The 20,280-nt window shown below is 45.8% G+C and overlaps 1 protein-coding gene across 3 annotated transcripts in view; it reads right to left on the reverse strand.

Annotated features, from left to right (window-relative positions):
• The window catches only part of MFN1 (mitofusin 1), a 1,384,201-nt gene that overhangs the window by 463,334 nt on the left and 900,587 nt on the right, over positions 1 to 20,280 (reverse strand). For all 3 annotated transcript variants that reach the window (XM_069618688.1, XM_069618687.1, XM_069618686.1), the window contains one exon: positions 3,134 to 3,238. In XM_069618688.1, coding sequence (XP_069474789.1) covers positions 3,134 to 3,238 — 105 coding nt within the window. The remainder of the gene's footprint in view (positions 1 to 3,133; positions 3,239 to 20,280) is intronic.

A 20,280-nucleotide genomic window follows, 5' to 3' on the forward strand; every position in this document is an offset into this window, starting at 1 on the left:
ACACCTACTACTCAGACCCAGGTGAGAGCCTTCTTGAGTCTCACTGGGTACTACAGGAATTTCATAGAGAACTATGGGACCATCCCTTCTCCACTGAATGCGATCTCCTCTCCTAAGTTCCCTAAAAAGGTCAGATGGAATGAGGAGTGCAACCAGGCCTTTGAAAACCTGAAGAAAGCCCTTTGTCAAGCTCCAGTACTAAGAGCTCCTGACTACTACCAAACTTTCATTGTACAGACAGATGCTTCAAATGCAGGTATAGGTGCAGTCCTTAGTCAACTGGATGGGAAAGGTAGGGAGCACCCCATTTGCTTCATTAGTAGAAAACTGAAGGAACCTGAGAGAAGTTGGGCAACCATTGAAAGAGTGTTTTGCTATTGTGTGGGCTCTGAAATAGTTTAGGCCATACTTGTATGGTTCTACTTTTGTTATTCAGACTGACCACCAACCCTTGAGATGGTTGATGCAAATGAAAGGGGAGAACCCAAAACTATTGAGATGGTCAATCTACCTCCAGGGGTTTGATTTCACCATTGAGCACAGGTCAGGGTGTCACCACCAAAATGCTGATGGTCTCTCTAGGATGTTTGTAACCGACTAGAGGCATGAGATTCATCCAGGAGTGGATTCAATCCTCCTGTCCCTTAAGTCTTTGCTGGATTTTTGGGGTTTGTTTTTTTCTCCTGCTAAGAGTGAGACTCGTTTCCTCCCACTCTTAGGCATGATTTGAGGTATGTCTGACTTATTGTGTGCTTATGGGCTCTTTTACTCCATAGAGTATCATCTGTTTTAGTGTATGTGTTACACAGCACCCTCAGTGCAGTAACACAGGGGTGTCATAGTGACCCCCAAACATAGACTCCATACCCTGGGACTGACTACTGTCTCCCAGGGCATGTAAAGTCACCATTGGCTTTATTAGTCCAAAATTGTGAACAGAACCAGTACAAACCATCATATTGTGGAAGTACTGGAAGGGGTTAATTAGATTGCCCCTGGGTCTGTTTCCAAGGGGGCACTGTCCAGTCCCCCCTTGTCGAGTTTCTGGCTGGTGGCAGTGGTTACCACGCGAAATATTCCACCGGAATATTTCCTATGGGATTTTCCCATTGATTTTAAACGCACCACTTTTTTGGTGCATTGTTAAAGATACAAATAAAATCCCCGGTTGGGTCTTTTCGCCAGAACTCTTTTCCAAAATGGCGTTTGTGTCTGTCTCTGTAACTCCAACCAAGGTCGGGCCCTTTGTTCCACTTTTTGGCGGGCTTCTCCACAGAAGCCCTCCAACTGGTGCCACTCTGTCTGGGTTCCACAGGATGTGTGGGTGGGGGAATTGGCACCCTGGACTGCGTTGCCTTAGCCTCAATGCCCCTGGCTGTTTGCGCGCTATACAAATTTAAATAAATAAATTAAATAAATAAATAAACCCAAGTCGCACTCTGTTCTGATTTGCCCAGTGGTGAGCCGCCCGGCTCACCACTTAGCATGTATGAGTGACAGCTAGGCTGTTGATTGGGGCTTTTTCTGCATAAAAGCAGGGCTTTTGTGACTGGGACTTGAGAAGTCACCACAGGACCTAAGAAATCCGAAGAGGGGAGAAGCTGAGCCATCTGCAACACCACCACCACCGGTGGAGCCCTGCTGCAACGACCTCACCACTTTCCCGACGACAAGAGAAGATCTTCTGCTGTAAGAGTCTTCTCCCTTTGAGCTGGTGGGAACAACCAGTTCGCCATTCGCCTTCCAGGACGTCCCTTGGTCGAATCGCCAGTGCCAAGCACCCCGGCGGCCGGATAACTAAGCTTCACCACTGAGACCTCGAATAAAAGGAACGCACCTTTTAAACGAACAAACTCCGCGGCTGGTCTCTTCCCTGGGCAGTGCAACGACTCCAAGTTTCCTCCTCGACGAGATCTTCTCTTCCCCTGGTCGAAACCACAAACTGCACCCGCTGCCAGGAACAACTGCCACCGCTGGAGCTTCCTCACTTTTAAAGGTACTGTGTTCCACCTGGCCTCCCTTTCCACGGTTTGCTAAAGGTGACCCTTAAAATCCTTGGCTTTCTAACTGGGTTGGCCCCCAGACCTTCTAACTTTACCTTTCGCATCAAACCAACCTCTTTTGAACATTTTTGCAAAGACTTAAGTGCATTTTAAACTGTGTGATATTGGGCACAAGAAAATAAACTAAACTAAACTCATGAAAGAAATTCACGATTTTCAGGTAAGTCGACATTTGAGGCGGGGGAAAACAGACTGTACCCCATATCCATTGCAAAATACAATATACATAAAAACGCTGCCTATGACAGACATCAGCGCCACCACATGAAGTTTCAAACGCAATGCATTTCCAGTGCTGCTTGAGAAAAATCAAGCCTAACAGCGTTCTGATTCTGAATGCGCTCACTGCTGAAGGGGTTTTCGCTGACTGGAAAGTCCCCCAAGAAACAAGAAGGCCTTGCTGTGCAAATGTGGCTGGAGACGCCAGTACCACAAACAAAGAATAACTTTGGGACTTGCTAACCTCTACTACAGGAAGGGCCCTCCCACCCCCACAGGCTATACAACAATCGAAGCTGTGCCTTTGAAACAAACGGTCCGTATTTCCGAATGGATTTTATTAATTTTCAAAATGGGATGGGGATATGGTTTCACCAATACACCTAAGTTCTTTAAGCCACACTGACCAGCAAAAATATTGCTGCTCGCACGCCTTTGGACACCTGACAATATAATCATGTCAGACACATGCCACTGTTCATCAGCAGTCATATCAAGTCTACCTTTACAATAAACACTTGGCAGAAAAATGCTCAAGCGACCACAAGGCAAAGGATGGCACTGAACAAAGCCACCAACTAAAATAAAAAAAAGGGAGCAGCCAGAAGAAAGCAAAGCCAGAGAAACCAAGCAATGAATAGACTGCTGAAGCAAATACATAAAAGGAAGGCGGCAAGTCATGCAGTTAAACAGACCAAATCAGCATTAGTGCATTCAGATAAACTTTGTTGTAAAATAATCATACCAACAGTTACTTTCAAGATTAGACACTTTGCTAGCAACACTAAAAACGTACATGAAAAAGCAAAAGAAATTGCCTCCCTGTTTAGTCAAGGATATGGGCAACTTACATTTTTATACATTTTCAATGCTTGGGGAAGCGGTTGAAAATCGGATGAAAATTCTTCAACCAAAGGGGAAAGTCGACAAATTTCATCTTTCATGGCACTTGAAACCTGGCATGAAAAGAAAAAAAAACATGCATAGAAGAATAACATGTTAAGGTAGGAAAGGCACATTTTGATCAATGCAAACAACTTCATTCAATTTTGGTGCACACTTTCCCCTCCTAGAACAGAGCAAAAACAAGAATAACTGCATAAATACTCATTAGGATACAATCCTCGTAGGATATTTAATTAGGCACATGAGGCTGATTTCTCAACATGCTCACATGCTGGCAAAGTAGCCTAAAGTGAGACAATATAGGTATATTAGAAAACTAAATAAAACAGGTAAGGCAATGTTGTGTTTTAAACGAGTAAACTGCATAAATAAACATCATCATTGATTGGAATATCTTCTGGAAGAAAATCCTTGATTTTTTGGGGAAAACGGGGTACTCCCCTAGGTGGGATCCTGGGGAGGGGGTGGTATTAAAATCATTGAAGAACTCCATTGAAAAATGGGACTGGGTTGCCAGTCATGATAAAGTGGCAGAATTGAGTTGATTATGTATGTTTGCCAAACTACCCTTCATATATATAAAGAAAACTCAATATTACCTAAAATTAATGCCATCCAAAGTCAACCGCAAAATATTGTTGGACATCAGACTCAATCGAATTAATGTGCGGGGGATACGTGGAGCCTGGACGGGTATCCCGTGTAACAGAAGGCTTTGCAGACTGTCTAGATGAATCAGAGATTGAAACTGCAAGGCATATCCTTACCTGTTGTAAAAGTATGAGTTCCATCTACTAAAAATACTTAAAAAAATGTGAGCGTGATTTGATTTATATGACCAGTGAACATTTTTGGTTCAAGTGTCTTGCCGGGCTAAATAGGAGTTTAATCATTGCCGTGACACAAATATGGATGGTTGCAGATGTACGCCTGAGAAAATTTGAAGAAGAGGTGGAGCTTTTGGTTGATCTATAAGCAATCAGCTTGTTGTAAATCTGTTAGCTTCTTCTTTTCATTCATTCATACATGTTTTTGTTTAATCCTTTGCAGTATTTTTATTGTTGAGATTAATGTTACTGTTGTGCTAAAAGTGAAATTTTAATTTTCCTCTTTTCTATTTGAATCTTATCCTGTATTTTGTGTAAGTTCTGATATATATTTGTGCAAAAGTTCTTTGAAATGAAACATACATTTTTAAAAAAAAAAAATGATCATTGATTTTATTTCCAGCATCTTCCTTTTTAAGGTTTTTAAAAAAAAAAAGAAATTGACTGAGAACTCACTTATTTGTAAGTAGTACATTTTGATGGAGCCGCCAGTCCTGACAATTTGATTTAGCCAGTACAGTGCATCACAGGGACAATGCTGTCTGTTTATTGAAGTTTGGGCCCATGGAATCAATGGTCATTCAGTCTTCTTAAAAAGAGGTTTGCAGGGCTGTGCTGCCTACCCTCTGAACCACCTCTGCGCCAGTTGCCTTTTGGTGAATGTTCGATGAAACAGAGATCCCTTAGCTGCTTGCCAGTCATGGGAGAAGGGGAGGGGGTCCCCCGGATGAGAATTGGAACTAGCTGGGATAAATGATGCGATGATCCATGGTGAATTGGAGCCACAAAGGTAAGGGGCGAGAAAGCCACGGGCCAGAGAAACAAGGCAGCCATGGAGCAGAACAGGCACTGTTGTACTTCTTGCCTGGGCTTGAGAGCGGAGCAGTTGGTACCCGGCAGCCCTGAAGCATTCAGAGTACAAGAGTACAACTGTGGCACTGGGACAGGGGCGATGATGATGCTTTCCCCAGTGTTGTAACCAAGCAAAGCGCCCTTCGCCCACTCCCAGAGGTAAGGAGTGACTGTTGTGTGAGAGGGCCTGGACTCTGCCAGTCAATAAAAAACAATGCTTGGGTCAGAGACAAGCTGCAGTTCTCTGGTGGTGAATGAGGTGAGCTGGTCCCCTACCAGAGAGATTGGAATCTACAGCTCCGGAAGCATGCTTTTGATTCTGCTGGGCTCTTAGCTCTGGTGGGTTCCCTGGGAGCCTGTGCTGTAATTTAAGACTGTACAGCACTCTGCCCCGGTGCCACAATGTCAGCCCACCCCCTCCATGCTCCAGCATGAACTGGCTGGTGACTGCAGTTTGGTCGCTTTTGCGCCAGGATAGAGGCCTAAGGTCTTATTAATACTCTAGTTGAAGGACTGACACCCACAGCTGCAGCCTGCTCCCCTTATATGTTCATATCGGCATTCACAGGAGATGTTGAGTGATGAAGAGGGAGGAGGGCTCCTGTCCTCCAGGAACTTTACTTCAGACCAGTTTTCACTGACCCACCTTTTCAAGCATTGGGATAGCATGGCATACCATTAGTGGGAGAAGCCTCTGGGATACCGTCTTCTAACATCCCTGGCGATCACTGAAGAGGTGCCCCAGGAGTAAGGAGGTGAAGGGTGTTGGCATGCAGGTCAACGTCCCAAACGTGGAAGGAGGTTCAGGCTGTTTAAAGTCTGTTAGCATGGACAGCTGGTCATTTTATTGTCTGTATTTCGATCATTTGTTGTAGCATTTGTATCCATTAGTTTTTACACACTCTAGAAAGCATTACATGGTGAAATGAGGGGCAGCAAAACATACTGTCCATTACACTTAGCATTCAGGCCTATGACACGCCCAAAGTTTCCTAGCAAGCATCAGGGAATTAGATTATGTCTTTGTTGCAGTGGAAGGAATTTGACTGTCACCATTGCATTAGAACAAGCTTTTTGTTGCTGTTAATTATATTATATTAAGTTCATGTAGGGTGGCGCACAACTGTTCCTCACGTTGGTGTGCTCATCCAGTCCCTACCGGGCTCATGAGCCTAGTGGCCTTATTTCTGTTTGATCACACCTTCGGGTAGTACTTGAATTATGGTCCACTGCCCAGCTCCACAGGGCACCTCTGCATCACCCTACACCCTAGAGGCACTGCTCTCGAGCTTATATTGTCTGTTTGTCTTTTTAAATTGCCCACCTCAGGTGTTTCACACCAGCCGGCTGCAGTTTCAAGATGCTAGTGTGTGGAAGTGAGGGGTCGTTTGGACCCCGCCCCCGTACATTCTGCACGATATGGACCACTTGCTCACGCATTAGCGGGGGACGCCTCCATTGCCCTTATGCTAACATTACGATAATCGGGGCTATTGCAGGATACACTTGGCTTCCATTTTGTGTGCCCTCGACTCCATCTTTGGACTAGGCCTCACTCCGATAATACGAAAAGACTTCTCTCCCCTCTGCAGTGCCGCGCACGTCGCGCTCATGGCCCACATCATTTCTTCCACTGTTTCACAAATCCCTTTCTCACGGATGCGCTGGGAAGAATTGCAACAAATAGTAAACTGTATCATCTCACCCTTCCTCTGTGATCTCTGTCCTGTGTATGGACCGGCCTGAACCATGCCTTGTAGCTCATCCATCTCCACAAACCTGCTCCTACTCCTTTGCCCCCGCTGTTGGAAAATTACTGCCATTGTAACCCTGTGCCCTCCTAAGGTATCTCCTAAGGTATTCTTTTTATGTACCAGAAGTGTAACTCTGCTGTGCAGCCCAACCGAGAGTGCCCCCACTAAATCCAGACCTCTGTCACAGTATATTGTGCCCTAAAACTAACATATGTCATTATACTCCCCACTCGCCTTGATGTGCTAAGACCCACCCAGTCGCCCAGGTTTTCACAGAGGACAAACCCCCTAAGCCCTGTACCCCATAAAAGTCCCAATGAAAGATGATGTAAATCATGTGTATGCAATTTATAGCTTTTCAAGATGTACTCAAAGGTATACTAATGATTGTTGTTTATTATATGTCTAGTGGTAGTTTTTCATGCCAGCTTAGTTAGTGTCAACTATACCTCGCCGTGACCTAACCCTCACCCCTCCCGGACACAGGCAGCTGGACCTCGTGACGCTCACCCTCCCGCCAACTGGGCACCCTATCCGGATAAAGCAGCTCCTAAAGAAACATATGTAACATCGCTCCCCAACCAATCCTGTACTAATGTAATACCCTATATGTTAATGATGTCACAGATGATGCTGTTTTGCTTTATATTTCCATGTAACTGTATTGTTTGCCAGAGCGCTCTCGAGCCAGCAGAGTTCTCTGGATGCCAACTTCATATGAAGTCTTTTAAATCTTGCAACCTGTTCCCTTAGTCTCATTCCCTACTGGGATGTGTTATATTTCATGAGGTTGTATTGGTAAGTCGGGGAGTGAGCCTTTACATTTGGTGACCCCCGCGACGTGATCAAAAAGGGTGCGCTGAGGAAGACCCCCCGTATGGTGCAGCGAGATCCAGGATGCCCCCAGCAAAACCATCGCCTCTGCGGTTGACCAGTGTGCACACAAAAAGAAAGGTTCCAAGGGTCCCAGTCATCTTTGCAAATACCCAACTGCTTGCCGGGGCGGGTCACGGCTCGGTTGGGGTGCGGCCCTGATTGTGGATAGACCGTCAATGGAGGCACATGTGAGTACTGGTTGCGAGATTCTCAAAATAAGGGGCAAAGTTCGGAAACAGTGGGTGTGAAGGTAGGGGAAAATGAATAGGGGGAATTTAATTTTAGTGTCAGGGACTGTGTGAGTGAAATTGATAGGCTTTTCTTATCTATCCTTTATATGGCCATTAGGTTGTTGTGGACAAAGAGATAAAAAGGAATACGGGATCCTAGCTCCGAAGGGAGGTAGAAGGCAGCGCCACGTAGCATTGTCTTCACCAGTGCTGGGTATAAGTGGAGATAAAGAAAATAAAACGTAGGAGTCTCATATATTTAGTAGACTCGGAGTATTAACTTAGACTATTCTTTTTCTGTGTGGATAGAATTCTTCAAGGAGGTAGCTTAAAGGGGCTCAGAGGTGGGGAGTGAATGAAAAAAAAGAATAAGAAATAAGAAACTAGAACTAAACAGAGGGGCAATTCATATTAGAAGGTAGTACACGTTACATGTTCAATGTTGTTGAAGTGAATTGCTTTTGTCTGTCGATAAAGCATGTGCATATTATGTTGTTTATGGAATAAGTATTGATGAAAAATGTGTTGTGAGGTTCCTGAAATTAAGGTGTAAGTAAACAAGGTTGCTGATGTTCAACGTGGTGTGGGTAAACAAATACTGAAAATAACACTGTAAAGAGTTTATTTGATTGCATTGTGTAATATACCTAGTTTAAGAGCGAGAAACAAAAAGAATTGAGGCAAGAGATTATGGGGGGATACACCGCTAGCGCATATTTGTCAACACCTCCCCTTGTGCAGTGAAAAAATACAGAAATATCTTGAGCAATGGCGTACGGAGTTAAAAGGAGAGGGTTCATCCCAAATATGGGCAGAAGGAGGGTACTTTGAGAAAAGAGTGCTAGACCTGGTGGCAACCCATTTGTTAGCAAAGTACTGAGGTAAGCAACTGCAAAATAGACGGGAAGTACTAGATTTATGGAAGATGTTTGAGGAAACAACCGTGAGCGGTGACACAAATAAGGAAGTGTCCTCGGAAGGGCTTGCAGCCCCGATGAAGGGAGAGGGAGTAACAGCGGAGTATACAGTAAAAACAGGGGGAAAAGACCTCACTAGGCTTTACCCATTATTAACTAGGCCCGCACCACGATCCAGCGATCCCAGGTATGTGCCTCTGCCAAGTGCCCCAGCAACCCAGGCTGTCACGGCACCGCCACCTTATGAGCCAATACAGGCCCACTAGTGCCCCTCCGGTGGACATAGCGCGGCTTACTGGGGATTTAGAAAGACAACTTGCTAATACTCAAATGGAAATAACACAGTTAAGAGCATTGTGTGATAGGGGTCAGATGTTGCCCGGGGGAGGAGAGGTACCGCCTAGTGTAGCCTGTGATCTGACGCCTCCACACAGCATAGCGGGGGGGGGGGTCTACACAATCTCTGCCGCCACAGGGAAATGTGCCTAAGGGACCAGAACATGAGTGGCAATCGGGAGAGGTTTTCTTCCATTTAAATGACAAGCCAATAAGGATAGTGCAAGCAGAAGCCGCAGACAGACAAGGGGAGAGAGGATCAGATGAGGAGATAGAAGTATGGGGTGATCTGGAGGAGTACGAAGAGGGGGTAGCAGCAGCAGGATACTCGCTTCCCTTAAGGGAGCACCTAGAGGATGGGGTAGGGCTCCCGAGATGGCAAGGGAAACTGAGACAAAGAGTGGGAAACATGTTTTTAAGTAAAGCAAAGAAGGTAACAATAAGTAACAAAAAGAAGTAAGGCCAAACTACAGATGCCTCTGATACACAAGGGAGCGGGGAGGCCCCACTACATACCATGGGCACAGATGGATAAAAACAACCTGTTGAAACTACTCCCTCCACTTTTGGGTGGGGCGGGGAAATGGATACACGCATTTGAAAAGCACACAGCAGGGGTGCCCTTGGCGATAGGGGATGTAAAAAGTTTATTAGTGTCTGCAGTTGGAGACCAAGCAGATGGGGTGCGGTAGAAGGCCGGTTTCCCGGGAATAACACTAAACTGTGACCGCCATGATGGGTCCTCGTTCAACAATGTGAGGGAGCAGGTGTGGGACGCATTGCGGAAAACCTTCCCAGACACCCCAGACTTGCATTTTGTGATACAGTACACTATGGGAGATGAGGAAGAGGTGCGTAATTCATCCTTCGGGTGCAGGATTTGTGGAGATCAGAAACGGGCACAGCATGGGACAAATCCACTGACTGCCCTATTCTACTTTATAATTAAGCACGAGCTCCCGAAAGAGTTACAGAAGGCCTTGGATAAAACAGCTGGGATTGAACCAAAGGCTGGCAGGAAGTTTCAGAGCATAATAGTACATCATTGTAGGAGGATCAAAGAGAGGGAGAAGGAGATAGCGCAGAGAAGATTGGCAGGCGAAGCAAAGTTAGTTCAGAATAAATTAGTGAATGTTGCGGAAATCAATTCAGCGCTACCCACTGAAAGGCAGGGAGAAGGGGAGGAGGGGTCAGGAAATACACCAGCAAGGATGGCAGCAGTTTGGTCTGCAAACAGACAAGACCAAAGGGCAGGAAAGGAGCAATACGAAGGACCCCAATGGCAGGGCAGACACGCAAAAGGAAGAGGTGGGTACCAGGGACAGAGAGGAGGATTTGGGGGGTGGCAAACAGACGGTTTGGAGGTCAAGGAATGAGGGGAGGACCCCAAGGGTCATGCTGGAACTGTGGGAGATGGGGACATTTTTCAAGAGAATGTCGAATGAGACCAATGGGCTATTGCCAAGGGCCCCCTCCCATGGGAAACTAGCAGCAATTTGGTCACCCACATCCACGAAGCCCGTACGGGTTACCAATGGGTGGGGGTGAACAATATTAACAGTATTGTAATGAGCCCCAGCAGAGAGTTCAAAACATGGTACCTAGGCAGCAACACCAACAGCAAGGCATGCAGCAACAAGTAGGACGTCTAAACACAATGGGAAATGCAAATACAAACATTTTTGCAACAACTGCAAAGGCCACGCCGGCACCTTTTCACGGCATAGCTGTAGTGGGGGACAATGTCTTTTCAGTCCCCGGAACAGAAACATATCCAGGTTAGGACAGCCCACAGAAAGCACTTGCGTGTCCAGTCCTATCAACTACCCTATGTGCAGAGGAGGAACAACTGGTAGGTGCGGAGATAGGCAACAAACAGTTCATCTTTATGATTCAGGAGCTGAAATATCATGCCTCATGGAAGGCCAGTTCCCGCTCTCAGGAAAATATTTGGAAACGCGGGGTTCTCTGGGGCTATCTTGAAAGTTCCTTACACAACAGATTTAGACATGACGGTGGGCGGGATGACAGTGCAAGCACCACTACTGTACCATGAAGACTCACAAATAAATTTGTTGGGACGAGACCTCCTGAGCAAATTGAATATGACCATCTCCTTCACAGAACGTGGGATAGTGTGCTCCACTCCAGGGGTATGCCCAGTATGTTGATAAGTACTATGACAAACGAAATTGGAGTAAGGGGAGTGCCCATAGATATAGACATGTTCATTTATGGAATACGAGTACTTGCTAGAGTGGTGCCCGAGATAACATGCAACGAATGGAGAGTGCCATCTGTGGGATGTTCTACCCCACTAGTCTATGCCCTGTAATATTACTGTGCGCTGCTTACATCAGAAACATCAGAATGGCCGCCGAAAAGCCTTATGTGCACTAGAAATCTGAGAAGTGCACAGGAAAATCTGAAAAATAGGCCGCCAATCCATTTAGCCTATGTCAGTGGTAAAACAGGAGACCACACTGCCAAAACCTGGCATTGGGCTGCCCACAGAGTAAAATCAAACTACTTGAAAAAGCAGTGCTGCATTGCAAAGGAAACCCAGAACTGCTTTAAAAATCTGTTTTTCCTTGGCTGTGGAAAGTGCAAAAATCATGGTTCCCAAACATCACAAAAGATCCAACATCCTTGTTGGGTGTTAAACATCACTTTATTTAAAGAATCTACCTAAGCACAATGTCATGAGAAGCACATTTCATCATAAGAAAATCCACATTCAAAGGTGCTTGCTTGGAAAAATATGTCAGATGTGGGCACAGTACCGCCGCTCGCCTGTCTCAGAAGCTGGCATTTACTTAAGCGGTCATTTAAACTTGTACATTAAAATCAAAGTATGGAAAAGAAGAGACTTCCTATCAAAAGCAATATAGATTGTACAATTCAATCTCTATGTTTTAGGAAGGCTGGAATTAAGATATTTGTGGCTATATTTGTGAAAATGTAATTTGTTTTTTAGAAAAAGACCATTTTAAACAGGGTTTCAAAATTGAGCTAAAGCCAGCCACGCTGGACTTCAAAGACATTCCACAACTTCTCCCAAACAAAGGTATCTTCCCCCCTGCTCTCTGCTGAGGAACTGGCAGGGAGGTGTTAATGGAGGTGGGAGGAAGACTTTGGCCTGTTGCTCTGACAGGAAACAAAAGACTCCCTTGAATGAAAGGAAATGCAAATTTGGGCGTCAACAGAAACCAGCTGCTGGCAGGAAGAGGCTCAGGTTGCTCTGGCCCTGTTACGCTCACCTGGTCTCCACAGGGGCGCCGAACGGGACTGGCAGATCTGATGTTAAATGGTTTCACGTGTCTCCACTATATCCATGCCGTCACGAAGGTGCTCCTAAAAGGTTAAATGAAACATTACCCAACTGTTAGGCGGAAGGCCCACACCCGCCTCCCGTGGTCTTCTGAAAACCCCTCTGATATGTCTCACCTTTGTTTTAAGAATGGCAGGCTCCCCATCTTGCAACAGTATGCAGGGATGCGTAGAGTTCTAGGATCCAGTTACTTCATTGATCCTGTCGAGTCTCAGACAACGTTGATTCGATGGGTAAGTCTTTACCATCTATATGGTTCGCCAAAGAGTTCAAATTGCCCAAGTTTCTCTTCGTTGTCTTTCCCTTGTAGGTTTCCCTTTAATGTTAAAGTACGTAGAACGCAGAGTTGTTTTCCAAGAAATGGCAAGTTCACATCAGCGTTCTGTGATAAGTCTTTATATGTGCTATTGCTCTTCTGTGCGACTGACCTGCTGCTCTTGTATTGCAGGTGCTGTACCCCGGACCGCGTGGTAAAGACTAATGGGATCGCTAGTAGGAGCGGCCTTCAGGCGAGTATGACGCTGCAATGAGTTGACTGTTCAAGGCCTTTCCCCAAAATGCGCTAACCTGATGTTTCTTCTTGCATCTGACAGGTGCGGCGGGCGAAAGATGGGAGCGGTCGAGAGATGGAGGTTCGTTGGTTCGCCGGAAAGAGCAGCTCTCAGGTAGGCATGAACGATGCGCTGGATTGCGATGTGGAATCCTTGACCAGCGCGGCTAACCTGATGTCTTTTCCTTCCTTTGCAGGTTGCTCGAGAAGAAACTGGACTGGCGTTGTAGCAGACTGGCCTGAAGGTAACGGACACGGTGAGCGTTACGCTGCAGGAGTGCAGAATAACGCAAAGCGTGTTCTGTACTAAAGGCGTGGTTTATATAGCCTTCAGAAAGTAGTCCCCAGGTAAAGTAGTCCCAGCAACCACACCCAAACACATAGTTCCCTAGGCAAATAGTCCCTTCAGCCTGCCTCAGCTTGATCCACACGTGCTTTACTTAGTTTGAAACTTGCCATGTTGGTGATGGCAGCATGAGCCTGGCGCCAACGGCGCCAGGACCAAGTCCAGAGGCCCTGAGAGACCCTGAGACCCTGAGAGAGTCTTCGGGGCCTTAAAGGACCTCATGGAAGTCGAAGTCCTGGGCAGGTTGGTCTGCACCCGATGTGTGGGGGTATGGACCGTGACAGGCCCAGCCAAAACCTTGGGGGTGGGACTAGACTGATATGTGTATCTGGAACTGAAGAAAATATACTTTTGAGAAAAAGACTTATAGAAAACTGTGCCAACCTGATAAAAATCTGAAATGTATAGGTTGTTAAAATGAAAATGTGGCTCACGTTTTAAAACCACTCTGGAATTTGTGCGGTATTCGGAGAATTAACCACTAAAATGTTGATTTTGTTGCAATGCTAAATATATGCTAAAAATATGAAACTTTCCAAGAGTATGCCCAGATGTCACGCGCATGTATGGAGAAAAATGTGTACAGATCTGACACTGGGTAACCAACCAAAAGCACGAAAAACTGTCATTTGTGAACCGAAACTCTTAAGAAGATGGGACTTGGACAGATACGTGTCTTATTTAATTTGGGATGTAAATATGTATTAGCAAGTTGGTGATATTGTAAATATGCTTTATATGAAAAATAGATTTTCTGTGTAAAAACAAAGGGGAGGTTTTTTCCCTGGACCATAAACACAGCGTCATCATGACACATCATGACACTCTGGTTGCTTCTCAAATCAGGAGAGAGGGAATACTTTGACCAATCAGTTTCCTAGAGGGTGGACTTATTATAATCAGTCTACCCACCCCTTTGGGAAATACATAAATAGGGACTGTTGAGGACCTAGAGACACACACACATTCACCCATAAACTGATTTACTGGCGAAGCGCTCTGCAGGAGAATCAAGATCCAGACTCCAGAAATCTGAAAGCAGAAGGCCCAATCCTAAAGCTGAACCCTTCTCAGCTGGCCTTTAAAAATCTTGCAACCTGATTTTAACCCCAAACTTCCAAGGGCCACAACCAATTCAACAGCCGGGCTGTGCTGTTTTTCTGCTTCTAGCCAAGAACCTTTGCTAGAACCCAGAGATCCAAACCAGTAGAGCAGACCTGTAACCCAGAACCAACCCGTCAGATCCAGTCCAAGAGGCTGTGCAGAGACCAGAGTGCCTTGCTGAGTGCAGAACCAAGCGCCTGAATCCTGTCCGGTGGCAAGCAGATCCCAGTCCAAACCCCTTTGACCAGATCCTGACGGGCCTATTCCAAAACCATAGTTGTGAGTATTTAGCATAGAATTGTCCATAGCCAATCTCTTATCCTTAAGTAATCTAATCCAACCCATTCTATCATATCCAGAACTGCATTGTAGAACCTCTTTTGTCTGTCCTGAATTCTTCTCTCAACCACACAGTCCTGTGATAATTGTAGTGATAATCATCTTTGCGCTAATATATATTTGCTGAAGAAAGGCAAGTGTTGCAGCGGGCAAAGATCAGACAGAGGCGCCTCTGGACTGGTGACTGTACCGTTGGTATCTCGCATCTTCATAGCCCCTTAGTGTAAGCCAATCCTTGTTTGTAATATTCAAAAGCGCATCTTTTATTTGAAATCTTGACTCTTTTTGAAAAAAATCGACCTGTACTAAAACTTCTAACTTTTGAACCGTACATGCTAGACACGAAATTTAAGTGTCAGATTGAAGCTAACATCGTCAGCTTTCAAACTCCTTATAGTTTTGACGCAATCGCGCCTAACTCACGCAGAAAAGGTTGCTGCGATTCTGCATTTGGCTCAATTTCATCCCATATAAAATAGCTATTTCTTTGCACTCAACCTCTGAATTCAGTTTTCTATCTGCTAGTTTTTCAAACATCATTGTTGGTGTTTATCTGCAGCTATCCAAAGCGGCTCCCACTAGTTCTGAATCCTATTTAGCGAATTAAAGTCATTTCAGTGTTTGCCCCATTCATTACAAGCCACATTCAAAAGCATCTGACCTGTTTAAAATCAGTCCCGTTTCTCTCTAAGCTTGCTGGGGGGAATTGGGATTGAAACTGCATTGTTGATTGTTTATTACTGAAACCTGTTTTCTCTCCTTCCATCTCTATATTGCATATTAGGGGGGATTCAGTAGTATCAGGGGGAAAGAGTGATTGCATTGCATTTGATTGAACACATAACAGTATTATTTCGGTGCTGCATTAATTTCCTATCATTGCATTTCATTGAACCCACACAAAGTTTTATTCTATGCTACAATTATTCTTCTCATCCATACTCCTATTGATTAAAGAGATTGTTGATTGTGATATCACCCAACGCTGATCATTATAATATTAATAGTGTTATATCTAGATATTATTCAAATTCATAAAAGTGTGATATATATCTTGTTCAAATCCATCAAATAAATCTTTTAACTTTGCAAAACAACCTTCTCTTGGTTCAATGAAACCGGGGGGATTCAAAGAGAGGGGCGTGATATAAAAGTACATCGTTCAGAAATAAAAGAAGTTTAGACATAAAAATATATAATTAAGGGTTCCAGCTGGGCATCCCACGCTAGGCATTGACTTAGGTGGAGTGCTGCGTTGAAACCACTTACAGATTGGGGGCTCGTCGAGGGATTTCTGAATTAGATAGCACACTGTATTAGACTGTCACAAGTGGTATACCTGACAGGGTACATAACTCCTGTTGGGCTACCACGCTGTGTTACACTGTGAAAAGCACCCCTCAAAAGGGAACGCTCTAAGGAAACGGTCTGTTTTGCAAAAAAAAAAAAAAAAGAAACTTTTGTAAATCAGGAAGGAAATTAATATTTCCAGAATGGCGACATTGGTAGAGATCAATATGGCTAGAGAACACCTACTGCATGAGTTATTTGTGGGAGGTGAATGGACAGAGCAGGATCAGAATGTGTGGTTGCAGGCAATCACAGAACAGATCACTGAAACAGTATTAGATATATGGCAAGATCAGGGTCCCTTACATATGGCCCTGGGTGAACTATATATGGCTCCTAAGGCAAAGGATGAGCAAAACAAGATTGCCAAAATAGCGGCATATCTATACCTATCTATTGGAACCATACAGGATAAATATGCTGAAGGACAAGATCTGGCAAGTAAGCAACTGCGGGTATTAGAAAAGGCCCAAACTGATCTGGACTCTTCTGAACAGAAGCTACAGAGGAGCCAGGAGTCCGAATATGAAAGTAAGTAGTACATAATCAAAATAAAAGAGGACATGTGTATCCTGCAGCAGGAAAAGGCAGAAAAGGATACCAGAATTCTGGCCTTGCAGAAGGAGTACCAAGAAAGTTTGGACTCCCTACTGCAAAGCCAGAAAAAGCTGGAGCAACAGATACATTTCAACAGGGCATGCACAGAGCAGGTAGCCACCCTGCAAAGCCAACTAGACAGAGAGAAAGAGGAGAGCAATACATTAATTCTGAAAGACCTGGATACCCAGGCAGAATTTGATGAAGAGCGCCAGAAAGCTGTTGCACTTCAAAGACAGAGGGATGACCTGGCGGCACAAAGGCAGGCTCTTGCTCAGGAAAGGGACACCTTAGGCCAGGAAGTCTGTCAATTAAAAGAGAAAGTAGAAGAAACTCACCTTGCTCTTCATGGACTGAGTGACGTCCAAAAAGAGCATGAAAGATTGTTAGAGCACACCAGGAGAGTGGAAGAGGCTCTAGCAAGGAAGGACCAGGCCAGTATGGACAGGACTCAGGAGGTAACGCTCCTGCAGCAAAGACTGGCCCAGTACTCAAAAACAACCCAGGAAGCACAGAGAGAAAAGGAGGCTCTCTGTGAGAACAATGACAGGCTCCACAGACAGGTAGCCATGCAAGAGAGATTGATAGAGACTAGTAAGGCCTTGTTTGAGGAACGGAAAGCTCAGGTTCTCGTATGGCAACAGGGAGCAGGGGCTGATGGAGATGAGGTTCGCTGGGAAAGGGAAACACCTGAGCATAACCTCAGGAACGCTAGTACCAGAGGCCTTCATCTCTCCCAATCCCTGGACTCTGCAACCTCAATGTCCACTGGCGCATATGAGCCTAGGGCCACGGGGATGGCAGATTTCAATCCAATCAGAAATATGGAGCTCATAGACCAGCACCTCCCAGGAATGGATGGGCGGGCATCTGGGTATGGGTACCCAAGTACTGTGAAATTTAGTGGGGAACTCCAGGAGAGTAGGCCCACTAAGGGCATCCTGAAAACCTCTGCCCAGCTAGGACAGTGGGGGGGAGGGGTACCCATCAAATCCTGGGAGCAAGGAGGAATCAGAAAACTCCCCTGAGCGCCCCAGGACACAGGAGATTAGGTCCCCACATTCTGCCAGCCAATCCCAGGCTCGCAGAATCCGGGAAAACCTAGAAGACCAGACGGGCACCTCTGGGAGCAGTGCCTCTGAGTCAGAGGAGGAATGGACCAAGGTTACCCGAACCAAGGAGGCCAATAAGGCAAAAAGGGCAATGCTTAAGGACCCCTTAAATCAAATCAAGGCGATAAGGAGCGTCATCACACCATAACATAATAACGCTAAGTATTCTGTTTGGAAGCACTTAGAGCTCTTTGAGCAGATGATGGAAACTTTCCATATGAAGGACAGCCAGAGCTGTATTCAATATGTGAAATGGACCTTCTCACCAGAATACTCCAGCTTCTTTGCGGGGCTGGAGGACCAAAATCATTCTAGATAGTCCACCTATAGGGCGGCCATCTTGAAGCATTTTTCTGTACACAGAAATCCTCAGGAGGCTCGCAAGGCAGCCTACAACTTGCAATGTGGGGAGGATCAGGCCCCACAAGAATTTGTGCAGGAATTAAAGCATGCCTTTGCGCAGACCACCAGAAGGGTGCGCACGGACAGCAAAGAATTTGTCAATACTTTTTTCCACGCTCTACCAAAGTACATCATGACCCAGCTAGTGAGAGATTTTCATGAGAAAAGATCACTAGACTGGGTCATTGAACAAGCCACCTGAATTGATGAGGTGCAAAAGCCCATAGAAAACAAGAATACTGCTAAAAGCCCCAAAACACCCAACAGCCATGTTGCTGCTAAGGTGGCAGAGGTGAAAGTTGCCCCCATTTTAGATTTGGAAATGGGGGGGGCCTAAAAACCCGCCTGCACAAAATCCGAGCAATCCCAAGCCCAGAAGGCCCTCGGACCAGTCACAGACAGGGAGCCAAGGAGGTAGGACCACAAATGGGATCCCTCACTCCCCAGACTATATAAGTCCCCGCTATAAGGGGGGCAGACCCATCCTGGGTTATGTGTGGACTCCTCCAGCCCAAGGGGGGGGGGATCCAACCAGGCACCAGCTAACCCAGGGAACTTCCATCCTCACTTACCCCAGGAGGGCAGAAATTCCCCAAATCCTGGACAGAACTTTTTCCCCAGGTACCCACAAAACTTTCAACCCCAGAACAATCCATCCTTCTTTTCCCACTTTCCAGAGCCCAGACAACCCAATCCGGGAGAGGGGAGGCCAAGGGTGGAGGGGTACCCACATTTTCCAAACCCGGGGTATTTTCAGAGAAGGGATAGCAACCCCTCCCAGGATCAGCCCAGGGGAGACAACAGAACCCCTTATCAGCCTGAGCGGGTGTCACAGCTAGAGCGCCAGGTCAAAAACATGGCACAGGATCTGGGTCGCATGCTGAGAGCTCAACAGAACCCTCAGATGAGCATGCCGGCGCAGAATGCCCCAAATTCCGGACCTGGTGCTCCAGAACAGTGTCGGGGCAGAACCCCGATATCCCACCAGTTCCCAGGGAGGAGGCACAAGGGGGAGGGAGGTGTAAAGCCTTGGAGGAAGCTTCCTTCCCTACTTGTAAAAAGCCCCTGGAAACCCAGGAACCGGAACCAAAATCTACTGCCCCTGAAAGTCTGCCACCCAAGGAGCAGAGGGGGGTAGGAGAAACAAAGAACCCAAACAGACACATTTTGAGGAGGAGGTACAAATCTTCCAATATGAAGGAGAGGGATCCTCAGAGTATCCTGGGAAAAGGATCTTTTCCTTTAGAGATGGGGGAACTCCTGCCAAAGAGGATAGGGCACATCTCTGGCGGAAACTTCAAAACTGGGGGATTCCAGCACCCCTTCTGGCTATGCTCATAGAACTACACAGGAACACCACCATTAGGGTAAGGCTAGATGACACCGGCAATCTTTCAGAAGCTATAGAGGTTTTCAAGGGAGTCCGGCAGGGTTGTCTGGGCGCTCCCTTACTGTTCAACCTTTTCCTAGCAGACCTGGGGACTTTCCTTGAATCGGCCTCTATGATAGCACCTAGGATTAATGGGAGAAGTATACACTGGCTGGCCTATGCAGATGATATTGTCTTGATGGATGGCTCGGCCCGCGGGCTGCAGCAGCTCCTGCTTAAACTAAGTGATTATGCCAAGTTAAATGGTCTAAAAATTAATCCCTCAAAATCTAAAATACTAGTATTTAAACATCCAAGGAAAAACCTACCGTCTAGAAAATGGACCCTCGATGAAACAGAAATTCCTAGAGTCGAAGAGCTCACTTACTTGGGTTATGAAATTTTCGCATCTCCATCCAGGAGTAAGATGCTAGCAATCATTCTTGGCAAGACCTCTAAAATCATGGCCCAGATGAAGAATCTGATGGGGAAGTTCTGTAAATTCTCATTATCGCCGCTTCTAAAATTCTACATTGGTAAGGCTGTACCAGTCCTTCTATACGGTCTAGAAGTGAAACCTTTGCTTTGGAGCCACGAGTGGAACAAAATTGAGGGTCGGTTGTGGAGAACAGTACTAAACCTGCCCGTATGTACACCTCTTAACAGCCTGCGATATGAACTGGGTCTGACCTCCTTAGGCTGTCGGGTTGATTGGAAGCTCTTGTCGCTTTATCGCGACATTATCACCGCTAAACCCTCTACTCTTCTCTTCGACGTAATTGGTCATCATAAAAAGGCCA

Source organism: Ambystoma mexicanum, chromosome 10, assembly GCF_040938575.1.
Source record: "Ambystoma mexicanum isolate Mex_15411 chromosome 10, UKY_AmexF1_1, whole genome shotgun sequence".
In the NCBI taxonomy this organism is placed as follows: Eukaryota; Metazoa; Chordata; class Amphibia; order Caudata; family Ambystomatidae; genus Ambystoma; species Ambystoma mexicanum.